The sequence below is a fragment of the Populus trichocarpa genome, chromosome 18, assembly GCF_000002775.5.
Source record: "Populus trichocarpa isolate Nisqually-1 chromosome 18, P.trichocarpa_v4.1, whole genome shotgun sequence".
Taxonomy (NCBI): domain Eukaryota; kingdom Viridiplantae; phylum Streptophyta; class Magnoliopsida; order Malpighiales; family Salicaceae; genus Populus; species Populus trichocarpa.
Window position 1 is genome coordinate 4944687 of NC_037302.2, and position 10963 is coordinate 4955649.

Genomic DNA, 10963 nt, shown 5'->3' on the forward strand with positions numbered 1-10963 from the left:
ATGTTTTTAAATAAAAATTAATTTGAAAAATAATTATTACTATAATAAATAAGTTTTAACGGTATATTTGTTTTTTTATTTTAAAAGTTTTTTAAAAAATTATTTTTTTAAAAAAAATATTTTCAATATATATATATATATATATATATATATATATATATATATATTCATTGATTGTACTATTAAAAATAAAATTTTAAATTTATTTAATAAATTTCCAAAAAAAATATTTTTTATCAAACAGTCTGTAGACAGGAAATAAAAAAATAACAAAACGAAAAGTAAACACTGAAAGAGAAAGGTTCATCTTCTTCGTGGTTTCTGTAATGGTGACTGATTAGACTAAAAGACTAGTACTGCTGTTTACCAAGTACCATCCCCCACCCTCAAAAAAAAAAAAAAAAGGAAAATTAATAAATAGTCCTTTTCATTTACTGCTACTTCAACAATTTTTATGCAGTAACTGTCTATTATAGCCACAGCCCACCATTTTTTTTTTCTTTAAAGACTTACAGCGACTTTGCTGTTCGTACCTAAAGAGAAGAGAAGAGAAGAGAAGAGATCTCATCAAAAGATGAAGAAGGGAAGCTTAAACCCTAATGTTAAGCTCAAGCTTTCTCTTCCTCCTCCCGATGAAGTTTCCTTCGCCAAGTTCTTGTAATTTTCTCTCCTCTTTATTTATTCTCATTCTAGATATTTTCTTACGTGCATCCCTGAGCTCATGGCTCTTTCTTAATTTCTGGTAATAATTGCAGAACCCAAAGCGGCACGTTCAAGGATGGTGATCTGCTTGTCAATCGAGACGGAGTTCGAGTTGTCTCTCAAACGGAAAGCGAACCTGTAAGAAAAGATTTCTTTGTTGCTTGTGTGATCTAATTAATTAATTAATGCTGTTAAGTTTGGACACAAATCTTATTTTTAGTTAACCAATAATAGATCCTTCAGCCTGAGGGATATGAAACATGCTCTTATCAATTAACCTTGTTGTTCTTGGTTAATTTTTAAAATTAAGATCCCATCCCGTGAACTGATGACTGCTAGTTTGTGTTTTTCTTCTTTTTTTCTTCTTAATTTTTTATTTCCGTTTTCAGCCACCTCCAATAACGCCTTCAGACAACCAATTGAGTTTAGCGGACATGGACATGGTTAAGGTCATCGGGAAGGGAAGTAGTGGAATCGTCCAGTTGGTGCAACACAAATGGACAAGCCAGTTTTTTGCCTTGAAGGTATCATATGATTCAGCCGTTACCTTGCTATATTGTTGGCTACATTTGGCATCCAGAATTTCTGTCTTGGTCTCTAAGCCTAGTATTAGATCAGTTAATGCCTGAAGCTGCTGTGCTATCCATTGCCAATTAAAGTAATTTGTACCACTTGTTGCATAGTTTTTTCCACTGGTTTCTGGCTACTGAAAATGACTTCAATTCACAAACATTTTTAACTGTTCATTTGGATAAAGAATAGCTAGTTTTCTGCTGTTGGCGCAGCGGATTTCTTCTGTGCCCTTTTCCCAAATTTAATTTATAAACCCGCATCCAATTCCACTCATACTAGATTTTTGAGATTTAAGTTTTGAGAATTAGAGCAATTATTTGCTAAAATAACTAGAGCAATTACATCATAGTTTTACGAGCCCTTAAGTCTTGTATGCTCTGATATTTTGAGTAAAACTCAGTTATGAATATGGGAGGAATAGGCCTCTCACAGTTATTTTGAACATCACTATTACATTATATATGAAGTGGTTTCAAGTGAATATTTCTCTTATAAACTCTACCAATATTTACTTCCTGCGTGTGTTGGGATGCTTATCATCTTTTTATTTCCTGTTTGGTTAATAATCAGTATACCTTTCATTTACTTGTCTAGTTGTAACTAGTACGAATTTGGCATTCTTGTTCAATTTCAGGTTATACAAATGAATATTGAAGAGCCTGCACGCAAGGCCATTGCTCAGGAACTGAAAATTAATCAGTCATCACAATGCCCGTATGTTGTCATGTCCTACCAGTCTTTTTACGATAACGGTGCCATTTCAATTATCTTAGAGTACATGGATGGTGGATCTCTAGCAGATTTTCTGAAAAGCGTTAAAACAATTCCAGAACCATATCTTGCTGCCATCTGTAAGCAGGTAAAACATGGAAAGTTCATTTTATTCCTGTGTTTCATATATTTATAGCAGATACCGATTTCTCTATCATCAATCTGTTTTCCCATAAATACAGGTGCTCAAGGGTTTGCTGTATCTTCATCATGAAAAACACATTATCCACAGGGATTTAAAACCTTCTAATTTGTTGGTAAATCATAGAGGAGAAGTCAAGATTACTGACTTTGGAGTGAGTGCAATCATGCAGAGCACGTCTGGACAGGCTAATAGTTTTGTTGGCACATACAACTATATGTCTGTAAGTAATTTGATTGCAAATTTGATTGCTACAGCTTTTCCACTTTCTCTGGCGACCATTATGTGGCCTGAATCTGAAATTTTAAGAATTTTGATGTGTGATTATTTTACAGCCTGAGAGAATTAGTGGGGGGAAATATGGCTATAAAAGTGACATTTGGAGCTTGGGGTTGGTATTGCTGGAGTGTGCAACAGGCCAATTCCCATTTTCCCCTCCAGAGCTAGATGAAGGCTGGACTAATGTCTACGAACTCATGGAAGCTATTGTTGATCATCCTCCTCCTTCTGCATCATCAGACCATTTTTCTCCAGAGTTTTGTTCATTTATATCAGCATGGTAAAGATAAGTTGTGCTTGAAGTTTCTTAATGCACCTTCTAATACTTGGATAGCACCATTTCTTTGTCACTTTTTCTTTTTCCATATAAATTTGGCTTTTTTGAGGATGTGCATTTGCGGTTGAAGTAGGATCAAGGAAAAAAGGAAGTCATGAACTTTTTAAATCAATGCCCAATGTTTTCCATTTTTGTCTAGTCTTTTTCTCCATTTTGGAAATATCATTGACTGAGAACTCAATCTGCACTGATTTATGGCATGTTCCAGAGGACATGGTTAGTGCTGCAAGCTGCTTTTTTTTTTTTTTTTCAATGGGAGTATTATGCTCTGGCACTCCTTTTCATTGCTTCTGTAGTAGCTTTGGGCCAGATGATTTTGTGAAGTTACTGATTTTCATTCTGTGGTTCTGTCTTCTTCCAGTGTGCAGAAAGATCCAAAGGATAGACAGGCAGCACATGAACTGATGGTATTTGAAGTCCTATGATTGTTAAACTGGGTGGGGCAATTAGCTGTCTGCCTGTTACTGGCACTCCACGTCCTTTACTCTTTTCTCCTCTCTATCAATATGGAATGTCATTAATACTCAGCAGACTGCTAATATCCCACCCTTCTTTTGCCTCTTTTCAATATGTTCAAAACATGTGTATGCTATTAGTGGACGCTCATGGATCTGACTCTTCTTTTTCTCTTTCTAATTTCAATACCAGGCACACCCATTCATGAACTTGTATGAGGACCTGCATGTGGATCTCGCGACATACTTTACAAATGCCGGCTCTCCTCTTGCAACCCTTAAAACTTGTGGTAAGTCTAATTTTCCCATTCACATCATTTCTTGAAATCATTTGGTCAAATGTTTTTTCTTATTATTTCTTTTTTTGTATGGAGTTCTTGTGAAGATGTAGTTGCATAATCCAAGTCTTATTAATCATTTAATAGTTCGCCTGTGTCTATGCAATTAATGCATTTACCATGTCGACCATAACTCTTATGAGAATTCATGTACTTTAGAGTTGAATTTAAGCCATTGTGTTTGACAAGTGCAGATACTATATCAGACTCTTGAGAGTTATGGGAAGTTATCTATTGAAATTTTGAAGGCCTGAAGAAAGATTCTTAACTGTCATTGTGGCTTGAAATAAATCAACTTGCTGAAATTACAGTGACCAGGGCTGAGGTTTTCAAACCATTAGCAATTCACAAAAAGTGAATATTTACCGTATTACCTCACACCGATCCATGGAATAGAGAGCGTATGGTTTCGAGGCTTTTGATTTGTGATGGATGTCCAGGAAAATAGTTTTCTGTATAACTTACCGAAATAAAGTGATTTTATTGTTTGTCTGGTGTTGCAAATGCATCAAACTCCTGTTTGAAAGGTGTCAATATATGACGTTGTGTGAAACTTTGACCTTTCAAACTCTTGAGGAACTTCAGAGTCCTCTTACGATCTGATGTCTCTTTTGGGTGGCCACGAGGTGGTTTTTCCCTGACTGATTCCCAATTGGAGAATAGTAAGAATTTGCGGATCAAGAAAAGGTCAATAAACAAGTGTGTTTTCTAAGATCTTGAATTATTTTTTGCTTAAATTTAATATTTTATAATGTTTCTGTATTGTTCTGATGTGTGTGTGATGTGATGTTAAAAATAATTTTTTTTAAAAAAACTATTATTTTAATATATTTTAAAAAAATCACTTTGAAAATTAAACATTATCCTATTCTTCACTTTGTCAAACCACTGAAATGTCTACCAAGTAGGAGTCAAATGAATAGGCAATCAGCCAAAATGAAATTTGCGAAAACCAGTGAAGGTAATTCCCATATATTGCAGTTTAAATATGCTGATGATTAAGGAGTTACAGGCAGTCCATGGGCGACGCAAGTTACCATACCGTTCTCCTTCCAAATTTCCCTTCGCTTCACCATCTGCCACTATTGGCACACTGCCATTTTTCCCACTCAGTGCGCTCTTACTTCTGTAACCTTCACTTTCAGAAGCAATGGACGGATCACAAGGCATCGTTAGCTTGGTTGGGGGGGTTTGATAACATGGTTTGCCCTGTCTGCAATACGCTTAAGCCCCGAAAAGCCAACGTGGGATACTGGTGACTCATTGCAGACCACTTTAACGACTGCCTCTTCTATTGAATTCATTTGACTCTCAACACACTCTCAAATTAGCTTCGAAACCCTCCAAAAAAGAACTATATGTGTATATAGTGATGAAATTTCTATGTGGACAAATTGAGAAGGCTAAGGAGCGAAGGGAAGCAAAGCAATGCAATGCAGATTGAAATGAGAAGCAAAAATGATGGGGATTAAACAAGAATCAAAGAAATTAAATGGGCACTAGAAAATTAGAAATCGATGCTTCTATCCCACTTCAACTTGACCTTTCTCCATCTTGTTCAACCCGAGAAAGATACCCAAAATCTTTCTCTACCTTTGAAGCAACTCTTCGAACCTTTGGGCTCAAGAAAAAGAAACGAACGAATCACACGACAGAAACACGAGAAGACAATCAACTGATGACACAAGAAAACAAAATGGGAAAGAAAGTTGAAACAAGATAGAATAGCCTAGAAGAACACAACCAAAATGGGTTCCTTGAATCTTGGGCAATCTATCTCAACCTCCCGGGGTTTGGCTCCTTTATCTCTCTATAAATGTTCACTTCACAGCCTTCAAGTAACTGAAAGACAAAAACACTGAGACACTACGAGGTTCCAGGGATACGTATGAACAAAATATCTAAATCAATACACTCGTAAATATTGTCTGGAAAAAAACAAAAAGAGATGCGAACAAAAACAATTTAACAGTTTGGGATTTGCTAGACCTATAAAATGGTAAGAGGGCAGGTTGATCACGGAGGCACCGCTCAGAAGAGACACGTCATATGGCACATCAGATAGACTTCAAGATGTGAGACACTCGCATGTACATTATTGACAAGTCAGCCCCTTAATAAACAAACAAATAAAATAGTCAATCAACTGTCTGTTGAGCCACTCAGCCAAACCAGCACCATTAAAAAAATATTTGTCTATGTGGTAGTGATTACTTTTTAAATAATTTTTTATACTGAAATGCATGCTAATGATTTTTTTTATTTTTTAAAAATAATTTTTGACATCAGCACATCAAAACGATCCAAAACATACAAACCATATTAAATTTTAGCAAAAAAAATTAATTTTTTTGGGAACGCGGTTTGCACCGCGTTCCCAAACATGTTCTAATAACCTGTTTTTCTTTTCTTTTTTTTGTTTTTTTTCTTGTAATTTCATCACTTTTTTTGAATTTTTATGATATTTTTAATAGAATATTATTTAATCTTCACTTAGTTTATGTATAAGATTTCATCATTTTTTTTTCTTATATTAGGAGATATTCTTTTTATGTAGTCCTACTTAAATTTTTTTCTCTTTTCAATTTTATTGGAACACTTTTTTATGCATGTTTTTTTTATAATTGGTTTTAAAAAATAATGTTATTAAATATAATCAAGTTTATTACCTGTTTTTCAAGATCATATATCTGCATCTATATTTATATTTCAACTTTCTAATTTAATCTTAATTAAATATCATTTATTTTTTACTTGATTTTCACATAAAATTATAATATTTTTTTTTGTAATATATGTAACTTTGTATAATATTTTTTTCTTTGATCATATTTAATTGTTTTTATGTGTATGTCTATTTCTATTGATTAAATAAAAATATATATTATAAGAAATAAAGTTATTAATCACAACCAGGTACATGATCTATATTGTGAGATCAAATATCTTGATTTACATATATTGTTTTCTAGTTTAGTTTTTAGTTATCGTTAAAAACCTTTTAAAGAGCCTTTTAACATGGATGAATATCAATTTATTTAATTAAATACATGTATAAACTTTTCAATTTATGATTGAGGATTTTTTATACATTAAAAAAGCCTTTATATTTGTTATTATTTTTTTTGCAAAAAATTATCCAACTCGTGGAAAGACAAAATAACATCTTACATGTCGTTGCTATTGAGAAATAAATGTATGGAGAAAATTACATCTTACATGTCGTTGCTATTGATTGATTGGAAGTGTGATTGTAATTGTTTTTTAAAAAATATTTATTTTAAAATATATTAAAATAATATTTTTTTTTATTTTTTAAAAATTATTTTTAAAATCAGCATATTAAAACAATTCAAAATATAAAATATTTTAACTTTTAATAAAAATAAAAAAAATTCAAAATTTTTAAAAATACAACTTGCTACACGTTTCGTAATGCTTGCGTACGAGAGACAAGGATCCCAAAGGAAAAAAACAATAATAAAAAAAAAACAATAAAAATTTGTAGCCATGTAGAAAAGATCAGAGTCAGCGGAAAGAGCATAATGGTCATTTCAGTTCCCCTCCAATCAGACTTTAGCGCTTGTGCTTCTTTTGGCTACCTACCATGCCGCTGCTCCAGGTAATTTCAATTATATATATATATATATATATATAAAAGAAAACTCTCAAAGTATAATAATAATAATTAAAAAAAAGGAAAAGGAAAACAAGGGGCGTAGGATTAGTAGAAAAGACATAGAGGAAGGGACATGGGAAGAGGCGATAAATGAAAAGACGAAAGAAGAAGACCCTTAACTACTTGTCATTGTCCAAAAATCCTGAATTTTGGTAGTTGAAGTCTTCAACTATTGATCGATCTAAGAACCAACATCACAATTCTCTTTCTTTTCACGGGCATCCATTTCTTTGATTGATTGGTTGATCGTAGTTTAGTATAGTTTCCCCTTCCGAAGAAGATGTTTTATTCTTCACTTTTATTGCTTAATTTCTGAAGCAGGCCAGGTCCGTCCAGCAATCCAACCTCTCCCCAGTAGCTTACATATGGATCCAAGTACAGTTTTACTTCCTGTCTCTGTTCTACTTGCTTCATACAACGAGAGTAGAATCAATCTCTCTCTCTCTCTCTCTCTCTCTAAAACTACACAACTGGGTGGGGGTTTGCTTATAATTATGAATTGAGATGGATGGAAGATGGGTATTGTTGTGTACTATGAATGATTTGAAAAAAAAACTTAGGAATAATAGGAATGGGAATGATGTTGTGATAAAATCAAAGGATTTTGTATATCTCATACTTAAACTAATATGTTAATGTGCTTGTATGAAACGTCAGATTTTAACTGCTGACTTCCTCCTCCTGCTGTTGCAGATGCTTCCATTGACGAGAGAGATGGTTTCAGGAATGGCGTCGAGAAAGTCAAATCTGTCTCTGATAAGCACATTGATCTCCTCAGGCCATCTGCTCGATATTATGCAACATCTAAGGGTACTCTTCTTATTCAGACTTGATTTTATGGTTCTTTATATATATATGTTAATGAGCAAAATGTCAATATAACAACTTATCATGTAAATCCCAATGGTTTGCTTGTTTCTGTCATGCACCATGTTTCTCTATAACGTTGATGAGCAAGTCTCTGCCCTCCCCTCTCCAGATGGGACGGAGCTAGAATGACACAAATTTCCTCCCATATGCTAAGAAATACTCATGGTTGAGCGTCAATGTTGATCAGAGCATTAATGTCCCTTTGTTTTTATTATATATATATATATATATATATTTTTTTTTTTTTGGAGATTCAAATCCTTGACTATGAATCTGAAGCACTCTGATATTTTTGGAATTCACTTCTTTGTCATTAAATAGTATTCTCGCATTTTTTAAACACAAATTATTTTAGGAACCAATTTTTATCTACCAACTATATCAGGGTTATTGAATCCTGCTGCCTTTTCGTTTTCCATCTCCTGATTGATTTATTTTTGTAGTAGCCTTCAAATTTCTTTTTGTTTTTTCTTTCGTTTATTGGAGCACTGTTGCATGTTTGATTGTGCACTTTATGGAATTATTTACCTCATCATATGACTTAATGTTTGATTCTGCCATTTTGATTTATTTTTTACATCAAACTGATGTTTGCACTATTAATTGCTTATCCAAACTGCTGAGAGACATTGTGCAGAACTGCTGATGGTAGGGCAAGTGACAGATGCGACAGATGGAGAAAAGGGAAAATATACGCTTGTTGGAGATCCTGAGGATTTTCAAGGGATTTATGACAAACCCCTTCCATGCTTTGGCTGTGGGATTGGATGGTTTTCGTTAGTATTCTTCAAACTACCGTGTCCCCCCCCATCCCCATTTCTCCTTTATGATGATTATCTTTTTTGTTGCAGTTTTCTTTTGGGATTTGTGTTCCCGTTGATGTGGTATTATGGCACATTTCTTTACTTTGGAAATTACTACCGGAAGGATCCAAGGGAGCGGGCAGGCCTTGCCGCGGCTGCAATTGGGGTAAACTCTCTCTCAAAATAATTATTTTGTGGCTAGTGAAGCAACAGTAGTCCGAGTCTGAACTGCATTTAGGAGATGATAATCAGATTCTCATCACTGTCTTCCTTTGTCACTGACCTGATATGTTAAACAGTTGCATTTATAGCAAACTTTTTTGGGGGCATTGTCCTCATCAAACTTTGCCTTGTTGAATTTTTACACAATTTTGATCCTTGATTTTAATGCTATTCCTGGTACAGGCAATGTCGTTTTCTGTCGTGCTGCTGGTCATAATAGCTTATTGTTCTCTATTTTAGACTTGGCAATCCACTTCCAAGTAAGTTCCTATGGCTTTATACATTTAAAAACAGAACAGATTTCAGACGCAAGAAATTGCATGCGCAATGTAGATAAAATGTTCAGTCGGAGAGCACAAAGAATGTTGATACGAGATTGTTCCTTCACAGTTGGGGATTACCTTCACGGCTACATTGAAACATATACAAATTCCTAAACTTTCTTCCTCCATATGCTGGGCTAAAGTCCCAAGTGAAGAAATTAGCATGAAATTTACTTGTAATATACCAGTGAAAATAGAGGCATTGTGTATATGCAATACATCTTGTGATTCGTGAAAAGGAACAATTTGGTTGTTGTTACAGGATGGTGCGTGTCCATTTCCTTTAAAACGTTAAATGGAGCATAATACCTTGCACTTTGATGTTACCCTACTTGGAAGGCTCAAAACTCGCAAGTTCTATCTTCCTAAGCTCTCCTTGGGATGCTGAGGTGCCGGAGAGGTGAGGAGGGAATTTGGTACAATTTGTTTTTGTTTTTAGATATTTTAAATAAAAAAATCTAAAAAAATTATTCTAATATATTTTCAAGCAAAATATTAATTTAAAAGTATTTGTATGCTTGGTTTTTTAATAATCATAATCACATGTTTATTATATTTACAACACAACCACTATTAGAGAGGTTGATGTCGGGTGATGAATCAAGAGTGTTTGAGAGTGGTTGCGGTTGTTTTTTAAAATATTTTTTTTTCAGAAATATAATAAAATAATATATATTTTATTTTTTAAAAATTATTTTTTATATCAATATATCAAAATATGAAAATACTAAAAAAATATTAATTTAAAGCAAAAATAATTAAAATAATTTATTTTTTTAAAAAATATTTTTAAAATATAAAAACAAATAAGTCTTTTTAAAATATAAAAACAAATAAGCCTGAAAAGGACTTGTAGAGATTGTTTTTCTGTGCTAAACTGGTGAGACTAGAACATTAATAAGAAAATCTTTTGTCACAGCCTGGCATTAGAATTAAATTTCGGTTGACAGGCAATAGAGCACGCCCATTTCGCAACCAGTCCCTGAAACAGCTCGGTATTTACTAACACACAGTGGATGGTTAAGATCAGCCCATGCGCGCCAGCCCATGCGCGCACTGATTTTCAATCTTAAACCAGTGAAAAAGCAATGAAACTCTCCCACAAGATTATTTTTTTTCTTCTCAAATAGAATCATTCAGTAGCAATACAAGCCTGGTGGTACTATATGTCATACGAAAAGCTTTTTTAATAAGACTGCAGGCAAGCATCTAGGCTCCCCCAAATCAGCAGTCCACAGAGAACCCACAGCTCAGAATGATTCTTGATTGAATTGGCTGCTGAACAAATGCTAAGGGACTAGGGGAAAAATCACTGCAATTGGCGCCATTGTCACTAGTAATTCTCTTCTACAAGGTCCGAAAACTCAAGTTCAAACTTTAGCCGCTGGATGGACATGTTTGTCGTCAACTCTTAATCGGGAGCTCGAATTGATCTGCAACAGAACCAAAAAGAGAATAATCAACAGTCA

General features: G+C 33.9%; 2 protein-coding genes across 2 annotated transcripts; both read left to right on the plus strand.

Moving 5' to 3' along the window:
• Window positions 1–317: 317 nt before the first annotated feature.
• Window positions 318–4309, plus strand: LOC7458997 (mitogen-activated protein kinase kinase 2). The gene is made up of 9 exons (XM_024590688.2): window positions 318–657; window positions 756–840; window positions 1092–1226; window positions 1910–2134; window positions 2229–2411; window positions 2524–2747; window positions 3166–3211; window positions 3453–3549; window positions 3792–4309. The coding sequence occupies exons 1-9, from the start codon at window positions 575–577 to the stop codon at window positions 3809–3811; spliced, it is 1098 nt and encodes a 365-aa protein (XP_024446456.1). The 5' UTR covers window positions 318–574; the 3' UTR covers window positions 3812–4309.
• A 2998-nt stretch (window positions 4310–7307) lies between these two features.
• On the plus strand, window positions 7308–10000 carry LOC7476663 (uncharacterized). Its single transcript, XM_024589829.2, has 6 exons — window positions 7308–7651; window positions 7970–8086; window positions 8784–8922; window positions 8998–9115; window positions 9355–9431; window positions 9757–10000. Exons 1-5 carry the CDS (start codon window positions 7642–7644, stop codon window positions 9409–9411), a joined length of 441 nt encoding a protein of 146 aa, XP_024445597.1. The 5' UTR covers window positions 7308–7641; the 3' UTR covers window positions 9412–9431; window positions 9757–10000.
• The last annotated feature ends 963 nt before the right edge of the window (window positions 10001–10963 follow it).

Coding starts and splice junctions, on each gene's coding strand:
- LOC7458997 (XM_024590688.2), top strand. CDS start 575: ATGAAGAAGGGAAGCTTAAACCCTAATGTTAAGCTCAAGCTTTCTCTT. Junction 658..755: donor GTTTCCTTCGCCAAGTTCTT/GTAATTTTCTCT, acceptor TAATAATTGCAG/AACCCAAAGCGGCACGTTCA. Junction 2,412..2,523: donor GCACATACAACTATATGTCT/GTAAGTAATTTG, acceptor ATTATTTTACAG/CCTGAGAGAATTAGTGGGGG.
- LOC7476663 (XM_024589829.2), top strand. Junction 8,923..8,997: donor TGTGGGATTGGATGGTTTTC/GTTAGTATTCTT, acceptor TTTTTGTTGCAG/TTTTCTTTTGGGATTTGTGT. Junction 9,116..9,354: donor TTGCCGCGGCTGCAATTGGG/GTAAACTCTCTC, acceptor TTCCTGGTACAG/GCAATGTCGTTTTCTGTCGT.